Source organism: Zonotrichia albicollis, chromosome 2, assembly GCF_047830755.1.
Source record: "Zonotrichia albicollis isolate bZonAlb1 chromosome 2, bZonAlb1.hap1, whole genome shotgun sequence".
Lineage (NCBI taxonomy): Eukaryota > Metazoa > Chordata > Aves > Passeriformes > Passerellidae > Zonotrichia > Zonotrichia albicollis.
The window spans coordinates 106095373-106114194 of NC_133820.1; the positions used below are offsets into that span (position 1 = coordinate 106095373).

At 35.7% G+C, this 18822-nt stretch overlaps 1 protein-coding gene across 8 annotated transcripts in view; it reads right to left on the reverse strand.

Moving 5' to 3' along the window:
• The window catches only part of MYO16 (myosin XVI), a 359429-nt gene that overhangs the window by 159256 nt on the left and 181351 nt on the right, over positions 1 to 18822 (reverse strand). For all 8 annotated transcript variants that reach the window (XM_014267408.3, XM_074535973.1, XM_074535972.1 and 5 more), the window contains 4 exons: positions 15935 to 16085; positions 9994 to 10104; positions 7199 to 7264; positions 4360 to 4487 (listed from right to left, as the gene is read on the reverse strand). In XM_014267408.3, the coding sequence (XP_014122883.2) occupies positions 4360 to 4487; positions 7199 to 7264; positions 9994 to 10104; positions 15935 to 16085 (456 nt within the window). The remainder of the gene's footprint in view (positions 1 to 4359; positions 4488 to 7198; positions 7265 to 9993; positions 10105 to 15934; positions 16086 to 18822) is intronic.

Genomic DNA, 18822 nt, shown 5'->3' on the forward strand with positions numbered 1-18822 from the left:
CAGTAGGAAGAATGGAAAGAAAATACAAAAGGAACAGGAAGGAAAATAAAAAGTTTATTGATTTTACAACCTGCTCACTTTCTGCAGTACATTCTGACTTTAGTGATTCTATCTAGATCGCTGTGATTTCTGGTTTGTGATGTAGAATAAATATTCAAAAGAATGAGAATTTCTGACAGGGAAAGTGTATAGGGGGAGTAAATAGGGTGAAAGGCAATAGAATGACCAATGTTGAAAGAAACATTAGAAAAGTGGTGGCATAGAGGAAATAAGTAAAATTGCCTGCAGGGAAGCCAAAGTGGGACTCTTAGTCAGGAACTGTAGTGACAGGACAAGGAATAATGGTACAAACTGAAAGAGGGGAAATTTAGGTGGGACTTCAGGAAGAAACATGAAGTTTAGTTTGTTAGGAAGGAAGTTCATGAAGTTTTCTCATCTTTCCTCCTCTGGCTTTCTAGCTTTTCTTTGTAACTACCTGCTGGAGGGCCTGTTTCCTACTATTGCTTTATAAATATTTTGTTAATACAGCCTAAATTACAGGTCAAAACTTCTTTCTTCAAATACTATGAATAATTAAAAAATAAGTTCTGTTTTGAAATTAAGGAAAAAAAAACCAAAATCTAAATTTGTTAGGAAAAAGACCAATTGAAAGTGTGAAAATACAAGGTCATGTGAAGCAAAGAAGATGACCCATTATACACCCAGGGGAAATAAAGAAGCTACAATTGTCAAATCTGCAGCATTTGGATTATCATCCATTATCATATATATTGCATAGAGGGGGACTTAGGCATAGACAGAGCCATCACATGGAAACAATGAATAAAGGAAGCCCAGGTAAAAGAGTTAGAAAGCAGCCAACCCCAGGCACTTTTTAAGAATTACTTTCTGCAAGTACTGAGAAGTACTTGCTTACCCTCAGTTTCTTCATCTTAGGCATCTTTGTCTATACCTTTATGATTTCAGAAAAGTGGATCATGATCAGATCATTACTGTTAGGTAAACAACAACCCCATTGTGAAGAAATTCTATAAATCATCTATTTAGGGAAAATATGACAAAATACAAAACATGTAAGGAGCAATATATCTGTCATTTCAGATGTTACAAATGGCAGGGTTTTAATTTTTGTGCTTCATTTTCAATTCTGACCAAAGATACCACACTCATACCATACGTTACAAAAAAACTTACTCCTGCAGTACTTGACCTATGATCAGAAGTGATGGAAAACTGCTGACAGAATGTGTTCATATAAGAGTTCCACCAGATTTAAAAAAAACAGGTGTGCCGTTCTGCATCAACTTTTGAAACCAATCTCTTATTGTACTACAGGAAGCATTACTACTCCAAATTCCCATTAACATAGTAAGGTACATCCAGGGAAGAGTGACTAAGTTCGCACCCTCTTGGGGGTCAGAACAATTTATTTCTTCTCCATTTTCAGAGTAGGTAAGTGAGACACTGAGTCTTGCCCCCAATGACTGAAGTTTCTAGATTTGAAACAAATATGTGCAAGCAAAACTGTTAAATACAAAAGAATGAGTCTTGTATTGTCAGCAATGTTATCTGTAACTGATCAATCTTTCATTTTAGTTGGAAATTATATTTCTAAAATTAAGCTGAATTGGACAGTGTATTTCTAAGCAATGTTTCAATACAAATATGCAACTGTACTGCAGGAGCCCATTGCATTTAAAACACATGGAATTATACTTAAAAAAAAATTAAATTGAACAGAATGCTTTTAGTGATGCTAAACTGAGGAATTCCAAAGCTTTCAATGAACTCCATTGTAAAACACAAGGACTTCTCCCCATTCCAGATGATTTGGCTTAAATATGTGATTTATGTCATAACATTATCACTGGATATTGACACTCCTGACTGTTAACAAGCTAGACCATTTAATTTTATGTATTCATTATGACTTTTTGACTCACAAAATTAGCAATAAGCATGCCATAAATCTTTGGTTTGATTTATTAAAGATCCTTAGCTTTTAACAGGACTATATTTAGGCTCCCTGGACAGCTCTTTACTTATCTTTTCAGTGCTTAATGTATTTTCATATCCTGAAAAGCAGGAGCAAAATGCAGTCAGAAAGAAGCTAATAATGAAAAGTCCACCTACTGGCTATTTAAGAGCATAACTAATAATATCATTTTATTCCATAATTTCCATTAGAAGTTTATACAAAGACAGTTCTTGGTGTTAAGCATACATGAATAAAGCTGGCTTGCTACAAACCAAAAATAATTGCAAATAATTGATAGTAGGTGCTTCAGTGATTTGGCTAAATGCTTTCCTGTTGTAAAATGCTCTGTTTCAATGAGTGAGCTTTTGATCAGATGTGAAGTGGCTGGGGGGAAAGAAATGTAAAAGGGTAACAAATCTGGCTGCACCTCAAGTCCCGTGTCCAGTTCTGGTCTCCTCACTTCAAGAAAGTAAATTCAAGTGCTGGAGGGAGTCCAGAGAAGGGCAACGGAGCTGCTCAAGGGTTCGGAGCACCAAGTCCTAGGAAGAATGGCTGAGGGAACTGGGGGTGTTTAGCCTGGAGAAAAGGAGGCTTGGGAGAGACCTGATCGCTTGAAAGGAGGGTGTAGGTGGGGATTGGCCTCTTCCCCAAGGCAACCAGTGACAAAACAGTGAGAAAATAGCCTCAAGCTGCACCAGGGGAGGTTTAGGTGCCCTAGAGTGACTTTATGATGCCCATATCACCATTTGTTTGTTTAGCCCAGAAACAAGTTTTACACCTTTAAGGCTGGTTCCAAGAGTGAAGGTGGGAGTTTGTAGTCAGGGACTGCACTTGCTCCCCTGTATCTTTCTCCAGGACTGTGTTATCGGCAGCACAGGCAGACAGTGGGACAGAGCTCTCCTTTGCTTTTGGTTAGTTTTAGCTAGCTGAGGCAGAGAAGCTCCCTGGACTGTTGTTTTTTCTTTTTCTTGGAACTGTTTGAACCTGCTCTGGGCTGAACACCAGAAGAGCACCAGCAGCTCGCACCTGCGGCCCAGTGGGCCGGGACTGGGCTGCAGCATTTCCAGCACTGGAGGGACTGATCAGAGACTGAGTGACAGCCCACCAAGGGGACTTTCTGAGTTTGTCATCTCTTCAGATTGCCAAGAGGTTTTATTGTTTTATATTATTGACATTTTGTGCTAGTGAATGCATTGCCTGTTAAACAATTTAACAAAAATAAACTTTTTTTTCCACTTTTCTCCAAAGAAATCTTTTCCCAAACCAGCTGGGGGAGGGCTCACTTGAACTTACTTTCAAGAAGAAGCTCTTTAGAAGTTTTCGCCCATATTTACCCTAAAGCAGGACAGTTGGATGTCAGGTCTTTGCAGGTGGGGTGATTAGACATTAGAATGGGCTGCTCAGGGAGGTGGTGGAGTCACCATCCCTGGAGGTGTTCAAGAAATGGCTGGAACTGCAAGCAGTGACATGGTCTAGTTGACACGGTGGTGTTCAGTCAAAGGTTGGGCTCGATGATTTCAAAGGTCTTTTAAAATCTCATTGAGTCTCTAATCCCAAGGAGGATGTTAAGATTAAAGATTCACAAGATATGAAAGTATGTAAAGAGTGAAAAGATTGAAAAGGGATGAGACTGAGCAACACATTTCTTTGACTGAGTACATCAAATTCACTGTTTTCTCACTGTTTTCAACGAGTTTGAGAAAATGATTGGATTTATTAAAAGGATTTATTATAAGGTTTTATTTGTTAAAAGGATTAATAGATTTGGGGATTAAAACATTCCAGGTGAATGCCAAATTTCACCATTATAAAACCAGTATATTTGGATCAAACTATTTTCACAGATTACTAATACAATTACTCACAATCTTGAAGTTATTTATCATTGAAACAACACTGTGAGTAAGGGTTAAAGGCTAAAGTCCATTTTAAAGTCCATTTTGAGCTTGGAGAGCTAAAGAACAAACTCATGGCCACACAAACAGAGGCAGATTGCATGCTCCAATACAGGCGCCTCACCACAGAGGTTTATAATTTAGTCAAGGACTTATCATTTTTATTGTCAATAGATTCTGTTTTTAATCCTGATTCATGTAATATCAGCAAACACACACAGCAGTTTTGAATTCTTTACCATTAACTCTTGTTCCTAATTAGATGCAGCTACAAGGAGGGGCAATCGCCCAAGAGAATTTATGAACTTGAGATGTAATTAAACCTTTTTCATTTCTATTTTGCTCTAATGTATGATACAGAGATCAGTACACAGAAAAAAAATCAGTTAGAGAAAAAATAAAATGGAAATCTCAACTGCTGAGGCCCAAGGGAAACTGCTGAAAAGCAGGAGGTACAAATTAATTAATAGAAAGATAAATTTTCACCTGAGGATAAAGCACTGGGGACGTTGCTCCTGGAATAGCATGTGGTAAGCTCTTTCAGCACAGGAATATATGTGTGGGGGAAGTGAGGAACACAGTTTTCCGGAGTTACTTAAATAAAGCTGGGTGACCTGAAAAATTATAGAAAATAAAATGATAAATGCATTTCAAAACAGTTATGTTTCACCCCCTTAATCCTGGATCTTCTGTAAAGCTTTCTACGCATTATGAATAGAACTTCTCCATGTACAGAAGCGATACCTTTACAACAGCTATGAAAATCTTAATTACAGAAATAGATCTTTAAACACAGAAGGTCTAATTAAGATACAAAATGAAACTTAACTAGAGGACTTAACAGTGCTGGTTTGCCCATTAAGTAAAAGAAAACCTAGTAAGCTACTTTTTAATGCCTTACATTTATAGTTTTTCAGTGTCTTGACTTGAAAATTTACAAAATTAAATATGAATATCCCATGAAAAGTTAAAGGAATAATTTATAAACTAATAGCAGTCTCCTACGAATAGGCTCTCTGCAATATAGAATAATTCCTGACACACATAGCTGGCAACATGTACTACCCTTAAAGCCTGAGTAAATCCAATTATCTGTTATAGAAACCACTTCTTTTTTTTTCTTTTTTTTTTTTTTTTTTTTGTGAGGATATCCTGATATGTCACCCCTTTCTGTCCCATACTGTCTTATTTAATTAGATACTAAACTATTTAATCCTGGGGTATCTACAACAGTGAAGCTGAATGAATCCTCCATGGTATCTTCTCAGTCAGGCCTTAAGGGCTACCAGACAAAAAGGATTAAATCCACACCAATTCTCCAGGAATCGTTTCAGAATGTCACAAAGTACAAAGAAAAACCTTCACACAAGTACGTTCAATGCAAAATGTGGCAAGTTTATGTATTTTTCTAACATGAACTTCAAGAATATATTTGTCCTAATCCGGCACAAGTAAATTCTGCAGAAATGTAACAAAGCAGCAAGACCACAGCTGAAGCATTTCTACAGTCACTGTGATACCTTCAAAATTGTACTTTATGTTCCTTGTAAAATGCTATTGTAATTTGCAGTGTAGTTGTACAGTGTATTTCCATGCAGAAATGCAATAATTTTGTCACCTTGCAACTACATGGAATTTCATAAGGAGCAAAGTACATCAGTGTCCATTAATGTGTGATTCTTTATGTCATCTCAGAGTGAATGATTTCTTATAAAAAATTATTTTGGTAGTATTCTATTGGAAGAAAGTGTGGGCAATCACTGCACAATAACAAAATTTTCTGTCAAAAATTTATATACTTTTTTTTAAAAAGAAGGAAACATAAAATGTGGCTGTTATTAAAAGATATAGATTATAATATTTTCATTGCTTCATCCTTGTTCTAAAAATAGGATCATGCTCAATACATGCTTGCATTCCTTTTCGACAGCTAACAAACTACATACCTGAAACAAAAATGCTAACTAATGAGCCACATCATATAGCATGTCAGCATTTAGTGAGGAATCAAGCTCATCACTTTTTATTACTTTAATACATAGACCATCTAACAGAGACTTTAATACAACATCAGCTAAGCTGCTGCACTATACTAGAGCATTTCAAAACCAAAGTGGTTTTACAGCCATGGTTTCTTGATCATCTGGGAAATAGCTGCATAATGCACAATAGTGTGGAGATTACAAAGATGAAGTGAAAGTAATTAATATCCAAGGTGACCCAAACAATTACAGGACAAAAAAGTGTCTCATGATGAACTTAATTAAATAGATCTATCACAGAGAAGTAAAGATGCAGCAAACATTCAGGAAACATTTTAATATGTAAACTCTTCCTCTTTACAGTTCTCTCTTGGTGCACAAAATCATGTATCCAATATAAAATACACAGTGCCAGGAAAAAATACCATCATCTAAAACTTGGGGATGATGAATGATTTCCATTTCTAAAAATAAATTCAGACTCCCTACTTAGAATCTGCTGCTTCTACCATGCATATCACTGTGTTTCTTTCTCTCAGATTTACTACTGTTACACACCAAGCCACATGATGCAGCAAACCGCCATAAATTACAATTTGCTTCCCAATTTTTTAACCCTTTATAATTCCTGCAGGTTAAATAGACATATTTGGACATTCCCTGTCATGGAGGCTAAGCTCTGTGAACTCTGTGCATCGATGAGAAGATAAGAGGGGAGGATAAATTAAGTTACACCAACGCTGTATCTCTAAAATGTCTGGGTGTAGATGAAGGAGAGATCAAAACTCTTGGATATTTTCACATGGCTCAATCCCCCTTGCCCAAACGCTCCTGCGCCTGGCACAATCCCCATCCCTGTTCCCGACCCAGGGCAGTGCTCAGCTGGTGCTCAGCGTTTTGCTCTCTGCAGTGCCCCAGATGAGGAGCCTGGTGGGGAGCACAGACATTTTGAGCCTTTGTGCACCATCCAAGGCTGTTATCTCCATAATCATGCTTTGGGCAAGGGCTGTGAACTCAAACAACCACTGTATGAAGTATGCATTTTTTTCTATAAGTTTGACAGCAGCAGAAACCACCAAGGTCATCAGGAACAATTTTTAAACAACCAAAAGAGGTCCTGTTCATTCACAGTGTTATCAAAATGGCTGTCTTACCAGAAAGACACAGAAAAAAACAGTTGTATCTTAGAAGAAATTTTTAAGGTTTTGCTAAAATATTAAAACTGAGATGCCCCCCTTATAAAATGTGCATATACATTAATTAATTTTAGGGGTTTGACCAGTCAAATGAACTATATGAATTGTGAAAAAATATCTGCAAACTTTTTAAAAGAGAATGCTTACCATGGTGGAATAAATAGGAAGTTCTTTAAACGGATTAACAAGTAACAGTATATCACCAATGTAGGTCTGAAAAAAGAAGGCATAATTGCTTTATTAAATAACAAATTAATTTTTTCAGGAGGTTAATGGCTTTCTTCCAAAAAGAACTCTCAACAAAGCCTCATAAATCTAGCTAACAACGTGCTAAACATAATTCATGAATTCTGAGCTTTTAACTCCACAGTTTGAATTTGAGATCTAAATTTACATTTTGAACAGAATTAATTAGTATTTTTTGTAATAAAATTGAATTCTTCATAACTGAAAATTATGCAGAGAAAAATTGCACTACATATATTATTGGGAGATTATTTAAAAGTTAATTTGTAGCTTACCACTTGCTAAACTAAAAAAAAAAGTCAGAGAATCCCAGAAGCTCCTGAGTTGGAAGGGACCCTCAAGGATCATCAAGTCTAACTCCTGGCATGCCTACCACATAAAAAAGCTCCTCAAGTGATTTTTATGGAATAGATGACATAATTTAAAAATGCTTCACTGGTTATCCAGAGCCAATACATTAAAATATGTTGCTTGTGGTGTAAAATGGAGCAATTGATACACATGCAAGTCTTTATGCAAGCATATGTGTATAGGAATTTATGAGCATGAATGTAGAGAAGCTATCCTGACCATATCAGAAAGAGTAAAACATCTAATGACTGCATGTTTGCAAGATTTTTCTATTTCATATTTGGGGATATTGATGGATGAGAGGCTGGACATGAGCCAGCAGTGTGCTCTTGCAGCCCAGAAAGCCAATTGTGGCCTGGGCTGCACCACAGGCACTGCGAGAGGGGATTCTGCCCCTCTGCTCTGGTGAGAGCCCACCTGCAGCCCTGCATCCAGCTCTGGGGCCCCAGCACAGCAAAGACATGGATCTACTAGGGCAAAATGAGGGCCACAAAGATGATCAGAAGCCTGGAGCACTTCTGCTGTGAAGATAGGATGAGAAAGTTAGACAGAAGGCTCCAGGGAGAAGTTATAGCAACCTTCCAGTACCTAAAGGGGCCTCCAGGAAAGATAGGGAGTGACACTTTATCAGGGATTGTAGTGACAGAATGAGGAGGAATGCTTTTAAGCTGAAAGGAAAGATTTAGAATAGCGGCTAGGAAAAAAGATCTTTACTGTGACAATGCTGAGGCACTAGAAGAGGTTTCCCAGAGGATGCCCCATGCCTGGAAATGTTCAAGGATAGGCTGGATAGGGCCCTTCCTTCTACTGGATGATGTCTCTGGCCATGGCTGGAGGGTTGGAACCAAATGATCTTAAAGGTCCTTTTCAACTCAAATCATTCTACAATTCTGTCCACTTAAGTGTAAGATTGTAGGCCACTCTTGCTGCTATACTTTTCACTCCACATAAATAGCTGCTGCTATTAGAATGCAAAAATTGCCAGACTTCTGTCTCTAAAGAGGTCAGACAGCAAAGCATCATGTGAACAGTTCCAGTCACGTTGTCTTTTTCAAGATGAATCATGATTTGGGGAGGTGGAAAATATTGTCTTTCATAGGAAATGCACTGGCTTTCTTCTAAAATGCATCAATTTATTTCCCTTCTCTCACCCACCTTGAGTTCCCTGTTGGGTTTTCTGGCAGAATGAAACTTTATAAAGCTAAAAAAGAAGATGAAGCAGGAAGTGTTTAGTGGTAATGAGGACTTTGGCTGGGAATTGGAGCCCAAGGACTTTTCCTTCTAAGTCTAAGAACCAAGTCAAGATGCAAGCATCTTCAGCACTGGAGCTGACACTACCAAGCACAGTGGCTGCTGTTGAGCAGAACACTAGTGATTGCTGCCTACAAATTCTATTAAGCTAAGAAAATTCCAGAGTACAAGATCCTTTCAGGTGAAATCTTCAGCATCTTAAAATAAAATACTTCCTCTGTGGATCTTCATTAATTCAGTTTAAGTTATCTGGTATCTTTGAAAGTGAGATAAAGAAAAATAAATACTCATATAATGAGTATTTTTTAGCATTTGATCCATGACTCCAAACCCCAGAATTTTTTTTACCAATGAATGTCATAACACCTAAAACTGAGGTTATCACAGCAGCATAACATATTCCCCATATTCCCTTAGTCTAAATAGTGTAATCAACTTATGAATTTAAAAATAATATACTCATTTCACATTTACATTCCACTCAGCTGTTTAGTAAGTTAGTAATACATTATGGGTAAGGTATGGACCGGGATACAAAAATTTCTTTTGGTATCTAGATAAATAACACTACAATATAATTATTTCACTGATGCTGGAAGAAATGAATAATTAAATCTCCTATGCAGAATTCTAAACTTTTTAGATCTAAATTTCTTTTACATTTCCAGTACTCATGCTCTATTAAATTAACATAGCACTGAAAATGGAAGGCTCTTTTGGTGGTGTAAGAGGGAAGATTACAAATCATGGTGGCGCACCCCCACCCCAACCACACCAGGATCTGAGTGACCTTAAAACACTCATTCATGACAAATGCATTCAATGTTTACCAACTTACTTCCTCTATGAAATAAACACACATAAATTGTATTCAAATCTGACTGAAGTGATATTCTATTTTTTATTTCTCCTTTTCCTGCTCAATCTTGAGGAATTGCAGGGCTTGCACACACATACATACCCTCATCCTTTTAAAACTAAGCATGAGTTTGGAGCAGGTTACTGTCCAGTAATTATGATAGCAATCCTATTTCTCCTGTTCTCTCTTTGGTCTTTTTTGAAATCTTACTATTAATAGGTGAATAGCAACTCACATATATCTGATTGTTGTTGAAACGCTTCTGAATCTCGTAAAGCAGGCTGCTGTCTGTTAGCTCACTCAGAGAGGCCAGGTCATCATTTGGAGCTGGAGGCATTAGCTTGATCTAGAAAACACAAATTAGAGACATAAAGTAACTTCACAGTGAATCATTCTGTACAATAATATTCTAACTCTACAGTATAAACCAAGACCACCAGAATTTATGGGAAAAAATGCATTAGGAAACTGATAAACTGTGACTCCCAATAAATCCACATCATTAATCAAGAGAAGAATATAAAAATTAATATCAATGTTATGGTGTATAACTGCATGAGTCTGATGGGCTCTTCAGAAGATACCAGAGTACAATTTGCAGTTCTTAAACCCATAAAGATTCTTGGATCAAATGCAATATTCCTGCTCTCTTCATTAAATGTTTATAGCAGAAGAAATTACGAAATTAGCTACTGGACTTGTAAAGTATTTCTTGCAGTATTTAACGAAGCTCTCAGAACACTCTTTATCATATGGGATTTGAAATTGTACTTGAATTTTTCCTGCAGAAGAGAAGCAAGTTAGTAAGAAATTGGAACTGTGTTGTTAGGGAAACCATAAGATAATCAGAAGCGTCCACTTTAGCCAAAACTGGTGAGTGGAATTGTTTAATACTTTTGCAATTAGGGTGAATAATATAAACTCTGAAAGGGTAAATAAAAATGTAATGAAACAAAAAAGATCCAAAAGACTGAGAGAGGAGAAGAAAGAATCAGTGATAATGGAAATTTGATTAAAGACAAAATAAACAGTGCTACATTAGGCAGTGTGCTCATAAATAATCTACACTTAAAATGGGAGACAGAAGAAAATAGAATCAGTGATAATGGAAATTTGATTAAAGACAAAACAAACACTGACACATTAAGCAGTGTGCTTATAAATAATGGTCTATGCTTCAAATGCAGTTTGATTCATTTTTTATGTCAGCAAAATACCCAGAAACAGAAAATTCTCACATGAATGGCAGTAGAATTAAGTTGTTTGTTCAGAATTTACTATAATAACTTAGAGCCTATTTTGAGAATGGACAAATAAGAACTTCTTTCTTCTATTGCTCTGCTTAAAGCTAAGGCTCAAGAGAAAAGCAGGCACTGCCCTGTTTTGGTGAAAACCTCAGCACCTTCAGCTTTTGTCACTGACAGAAGATCAGAGGCAGAAGCAGACTGGGAGATACTGGAGGGATCACGGAGCTTGCTTCTGCCATGGGGAAGAGCCCAAAGACAATGGATACTTGTGCTCAGTACTGGAGATCTGACACAGAACTTCCAAGCTGCAGCTCAGTTGCCATAGGTTCAAGGTCAAATTCAGAAAAACTGATGCTCAGATTTCACTACCTGTGCCTTTCAGGTGTAAGGCACCTATTGTCTACCTATTTGAGAGGTTTGTTCCTCACCCCATTGAAGTGAATGAAGATCCCTCTGTCACACAGAAAATGGCATTTCTTGCCGTTTTTGTTTTTAATTATGGCAGTCGGACATACAGTTGACTAGAAAACAAGAATTCCACTTGGAAAAACAAAAAATTAAATTGCATTTTGTAATTTGTCTTTGATGATGTACATTGGAATAGAGGAAAAAAAACCCCAAAGAATTCCAAGAATATTTTTAAGTGTCTTTTAGAGAGAGAGCAGAGAGACAAATCTGTGGCATTCTTTCCTTAATAGTGTGCTCATCTGGCATGAAGGAACAAAAAAGGCAGTGGCCTTCACTGCACCCCCTTGTGTGCTATCAAAACTCAGAACACCTGTGCCATAGAATGAGCTTCTTTTAATCTATCTCTACAAAGATTAAACCTCTGCTAGGTATTTCTAAATTAAAGCAAGGCTTGGATAAAAGTACTGCCCTGGGATTCTTCATGTTTTCTGAACTTTTTAGCACACTTCCTTGTACATTCCTGGTTCCTATCAGCTAGCACTCATGCAGATGAAACCTGGGTATCAATCAGGTCAAATGAAAATAATCTTTTTCCATAGGTCATTTGGACATGGCCCCATCTCTGAAGGGAGAAAAATTTTGCCTTACAGATGGCTATGGATTCATCCCACACAGCCCTAGGCCAGGAAACACACACTGGCTTGCATTTATTTCATAATCTAGGCATGGCCAAAAATGCTCATTCAGTAAGTAAGGTTAGAAATGTGAAGTGCTCAGTAAAACTCCAAGTAACGAAATCAAAATATTTTCAACATTTTTCTGCAAAGTTTAGGATTTGGAGTTTCAGCATTTTCTACCTGACTCATTGCATCAAATTCCATAGTTCAGCAAGCAAATAATCACATAAAAATAAAAAACTCTAAATCCCTTAAACTCACAATTGATTTGACTTAACACTAAATGATATGTACATTTTTAATATCTTATTTATAGGCACCTTAAGCTCCTGTTCTCATCCACTTTTTTGAGCATACAGATGTGGTTTTTAGCTCAATGCATCTATCTGGCTGTCATTTTAATTGCATGATGTATATGTTATGAGACATAAAATAAAAATAGCCATACACACAGCAGAAGTTCCAACATAACCATGCCTCTGAGAGTGATTCCTTTTTATATTTTTGTAATGCTTACAATGAAGATTTCTATTTACTCTATTCAATTACATACTTAACAATGTTCAGAATCTGTTCATAGATTACCTATATCTAGTTATATAGTTATATATATTATTTAGTTAAATATATTTTTTACATACTTGTGCCACTGAAATACATATATAAATCCCAGCTCTTATGTGTAATATTGTATTATTCACAGCTGAGCCTTGTCTGTGTCATAATTCACACTGGAACAATCTAAAGGGCATCAGGGGATACTCTATCACACAGTTCATGTGGCCAACAATACATAAACAAGAACCAAAGGACAATTCTATTTTTTTAAAGAAGACTTAATTAAGAGAAATAAAATATTTAATTTATATTTATTTGCAGCATGAAGCATGTAATTCAATTCCAAGCTATTAACTTGAATCTGTTATCAAAAAATATCCTTCCCAGATGAGAGGAAGAGAAATTGAGAATGTGATAAAATTTTGAAAATTATTCATACTGCCTTCTTTGTTTGGCAGCACAGATCTTCACATTACTGGTGATCAAAGAACACCTTTTAAATAGGAAAAAAACAAAAGCTAATACAAGCCAAGAAAGGTCCAAAAGGCTTTATTGAAGTAGTCACTTCATCCCCATCTCCTATATTTCAAGTAATAAATATCTACCAAGGAAATAATATTTTCTTAAGGCTCTTTTTCAACATTTTTGCAATTAAAGAAATCTGAAGTTATACATAAATTTGAATAGTTATTTCTTTCCAGACTAAAAAACTTACAGGCTTTTTCTATTAAAAATGCATGTCTGAAATGTGCTAGGATGAAGTTTTTCTTTTTGTCCCCCAATAAAGGCCTAATCTGCATGCCAGATTGCCTAAGAATGTGTGGTGTTTCTGACATAAAGCATACAAAATATGATCCTGATATATTTCAATAATATATGAGCATAAAATCCAAGTAATGACTCCACATATCCTACTGAAAAATTAAACAGAACATGATTACTTTGAGTGTACTTTGAATGCAACTAGTAAGAATAAAAGACAACTCATTAGACAATCCTTAGATTAGGATACCCAAAAGGCAGGAACAGCAGGAAGGGATTGTTCAAAGATTTCCTTTGTTATCAGCTCTAAAACAAAGCTTTATTTTCCAAGTTGTGAAATTAAAAAATAATAATAATAAAAAGTGTTAAATGGAAAAATTTTGTCTTTGAAAACTAAGGTCTAAATATTATTCAGACAAATACAGATACGATACACATATACCTACAGTTCATAAAGCATGGCAAGCAGTAGAGAATACAAACCCTCTACTTCCAGGATCACAATTACATCAAAAGAAAAAATATTACATATTTTAATTTGAAAAAATCTAGAGGCTCTTTACTTCCTTCACAAGAGCTAAAGCTCATTAACCCCTTGCCCTTTGAAAAGTTGTATTAATTCTTTTCTAATGCAACCAGTCATTTTAAAACTCACTAAAATAGGTTAGCACTATTGCTAACCTATCCCCTTCTAATGACAATTTCTCTGACAGGCCTCTTCCTATCCATGCACTTCTCCAAATTCATCAACTACAGATATTTTCTAGTTTACTCTGCTCTTAAAAAAACATAGGATACACACTCCTAGCTAGATTAGAGTAGAATTTCAGACTGTTTCCTGCAGCAATTTCTCAAATAAAAGAGTGAAAACAGTTTCAGCTTTAAGTCTGCTCTCTTGTCTTTGAATTGTAATTATTGTGGGAGGTTCCACTGTAGTTAACAGTGAAACAACACGAGTGCTTTTGAAAATCTGCCCTGAGACCCTGAAGAGACTCAAGATCATGGTGGGCAATGAAACTATCAGCATAAAAACTTCTGTTTGTTCATTTTCATCTGAAAGACTGAAAATTAATCTGGTAATCTTATCACTTTCTGCGCATGTTTTAGTGCACAAACTATAAAGCAAAAGTTTAGCTTAGCAATAATGAAAACCTGATTAATTTTGGCGAGGTTTACATCAAAATTATTCAGGCAGAAAAAAAGTATTTGTGTTCTTGTACACACTTCTGTTGAACATCTAGAAGCAAGCAATAGTCTTGGCAAGACTGTAAGCTAAATACTCCCCTCTCTTTTCCTACAATTATAGGAGGATTCCTCCTTAAAGGGTTTCAAGCATTCACTTTTCTGACCAGCAGTGCTTGTCCCTTGGAAAGACAGTTTCTACCAAATCACATCAGTCAGCAACATCAGAAACTGCATGACATGAAAACAAGATGTAAGCCAAGTGCAAAACATGCTGTGGTATCTGCATGCGCTTGGAACCAGCACTCCACAGGATTCCAAAACTGAATTTCTTTCACAGATTGACTCATATCATTTACATATGGATGCACTGATTGATCTCGTATGATCAAGCCATTCCTCTGAAACACATCCAAATAAAAAGCAGAGGAGCATGCATTCTTCTGCCAAGACAGAGATGCAGTTTCTTTGAACCAAACGTGGCTTAAATCATACCAATATCTTGCTCCTTTGTTGCGCTTCAAATTCACATTAAATTATTTTTAATGGAAATGCTACCCTCCCCCATCCCTTGTTCCTAAAGTAGCTTTTTCTTAAATGGCTAAATATTTCTGGAATATGTGTTTCCCAAATGCATGTAAGAGAAAAAAAAAAAAAAAAAAACAAAAAAACAAACCCTTTGTATCAGAAACAAATCCAAAGAAAACAAAACCCAAAACAAACACAAAGAACAACCTAAAAAAATTTAATCCTAAACATTCAAACCTGGGACATGCTGGATTTACAAGCAATAGAAAATTGTCTCCTTTTGCATCCATCCTATATACTGAATGAGATTGTCCTCCTGTGGAGAAAACTGTAAAGTGTATCCAAATAATCAGTGCTGATGATCTAATACATTATCACAAGTCAGGAAGTTAACACTGCAGCTGTAAATCTGGCAATTCCTAGCTTTGAATTACAGTCACTTACTGCAACTTGATATTCCTTAGACATTCTTTTTGTTTTTTCAGTCTCCCAGGTTGTGTTTCTTTTGTAACTCGAAGTTTGAGACAAGCAGACACTGGGCAGCACCAACAGTTGTCCCTCCCCTGTTGTCACCCATGAATGGAATTTGAAGGGCTTGGAGCCCTCCCCACAGCCCCTGACCAGTAGCTGGCAGGAAGCAGCTGTTCCATTTGCAGAGGAAACAGACAGACTGCAGGGAGTGGTCAAGGCTCCATAATGCAAATGATAGTGCTCTATGGTGAGGGAAAAATATACTATGGTCTTCAGCTTCATTAAGTTTACAACTTCCAGATCTAAGCACTAATGAAAATTTCAAGACACAGCATACTGATACCTGCTCAAGTTTGGTTGTGGTGTTCACAGTGATATTTTCAGATACACTGTCTTGAGATTGCTGCTTACACAAGCCTTTAGCTGCATCTTTGAACATGGTATCTTTCTCCAGCAAACTGTCTTGCTTGGCAATTGGTAAAGCCAGGGGATTGCTACAAAGAGAATCAATAAAGCAATTAGACTCCTACTGAAGATGACAGACAATCAAATTGTGGGTGGCACAAGCACAGAACTGAGATACAGCTCTGGACTCAAACACAAGGTCCTGGTCCAAGTACTGAAAACAAATTGGTGAGAAATAAACTGTTCACACATGCTGGTCTGTTCCCAAAGACACAGAGCAACATACTTTGATTAAAAATTCACCTTTATGCATGTCTTCCTGAAGCAGAACTGAGCAAGCCAAAGTGAATATGCATGAGTCTGCTTTTGACACCACTAGGTTGGCAAATCAATAGCCAATTTTGCAACTGAATTTAAAAAGCACAGTTAAACTACACAATACTATTTTGAAAAATAGTATGTTTAAATGTAACAATGAATATATTGCCATTGCAGTTATTAAACTTAAATTCCATCATTTTTTAGCTTACTTTTAATCTGGCAATATCTAAGATACATTTTGTGACTGGAAGCTGCTCTAAAATTGTGCTAAAGTAAAAATAACCAAACAAACAAGAAAGCAAATAGCAAACTCCTGAAATTACTTGAACAACGTGCATTACTCTCCATCCACATAACAGTTAAAACTATTCTTATTTTACACATGGACTTGTTTTTCCTACTGGCAGTTCAGACAATATGACACTTCTGAAAAACAACAATGCCAAAATCTTGGATGATTTTTCTAAGTTGTACATCCAAGGAATTAGCAAGGAATCAGCTGCATGAGTCGAGAATACAAATATCTTAAAAAATAATAGTCTGGATTCTGACAGTGCAAATGAGACAATCTCAAGCAGTGTACATCAGCTCCTTGCCAAAATGTGTACATAATTTCTTTGAAAGCAAATGTGGACTTAATATGGGAATCTGGGAATAGTGCATTCCACTGTGGAATAAAGCCCAAACTCAGCAAAAATAAATCTTATATTTACTCTAAGTTACTTGAGCTTATTCACTGATTATTAAAAAATCATGATTACACAGTTAACTCAAATACACATAGCTAACATTGATAGCAATTTGGGATAAGAGCTGCTCTTGGAAACAGAACTGAAATATACACCCATCATTTTAGAAATAAAGTATAAAACATCTTCTAGACAGAATTAATTGAAAAACAAGAAAAAGTAATTTCCCACAGAATAAAAGATAGACAAACAAAGCCTTTCATGAAACTGTAAGTCTGCAAATATTGAATGAATTAGTTTAAACATTTTATAGTGAAATATAAATGGTTATTTTTGCCTCAAGATATTTTGCTTCAGACATTTAAATGTAAAATATCTAGAGGATAGGAAATGAAAATTTCTATTTGCTGCTTAGATTTACCATAGATAATTGTGTAACAAATTTACCAAATGTCACATGGACAAAAGATATACCCTCATTTTTTCAGTTTGAACTGCAGAGCACAAGTTGGCAATTAGAATAAGATATAGTAGTAATTAGACTGTAGAAGAAATTAAACAACTGTGACACAAACATAAATGACAAATATTAATTCACGTTTTACCCAGATTCAGAATTGAGAAAAACATTATTAAATATGAAGTTTTCCTTCTGAGTAGCCTTATGCTACTGTCCAAAACTGCTCAAATTTCTTTAATTACAGACAAAGAAAGATTTTAAGAAAAGTGTAAACAAAATTCAAGTATCAAAAACCAAAGCACTGCCACTTATATCTTTCTCAATATTCATGTGACATTTCTTTTAAATTGTGACAATCCAGGATTTTTTTGCTGTGAAGCTGAACCTTACCCATTTAGTCTTGCCCTTTTCTGGTAACTACACAACACACATTAGAAAATTCAGTTTCTTAAATCTTAAAATTCAGCTACAAACTCCTCACAACCAAATTAACCATTCGGTGTCTCAAAAGAGAAGCAGCTTGTAAATCAAAGAAAATTGTGGGGGCAAATGAGTGCCTGTTTTGATAGATGCATTTTCAACTTAAGAGAACAAAAATAACCCAATTTAACAGGCACTTTTCATGTAATGATGTACACAAAAATAGCCTTTGGATTATGTACATTTATGAGATATTAATAGGACTTCGTGTGATGGAAAGTATGACATATAATTCATATTAAAACAAAAAAGTGAATGACTCTGTGAAAAAAACCATTAAAATTACTATAACAGTTCATTATAACTCAGGTTCAAGAAGACAGTATGAAAAATAAAACAAAATAAAATGTTTCCAGAAAACACTGGCTTTTTAGAAAAATATTTCTACTAGCTAAAAGATTAAGTCAAGCAATGCCTCTGAAAGCTCAACTATAGAACAGAGCAAGGAAAGATTTTATGTTAATATATGCAAGTAGATTAGCATGAACTGTCTTCTTTTATGAAAATTAATGGATAATTAATAAATAATTAACCACAAAGGAAGACTTATGCCAAAATAATGTTGCATATAAGAAAAGAAGAAGTGTCATCTAGGATAATATTATTTGAACATGGTAGGACTTTCTACCTGCCTATCTGACTGGAAAAAATATTCAATGTTATATGGAAGAATAGTGATTTTAATTTTTATGCAAAGAAGCCTTCATGTGTGGAATTAATTTGAAATATACTGTATTTTTATTGGAAAATTTTTAAGATAAAGTGAGATGTTTTTCTATAAGTTGCCATCCTCTACCATGTCATTTAAAAAGAAAAAAAAAAAAAGAAGTAATATGAAACAAGAGCTGACAATAATCCAAAAATTGGAAGTTTTAT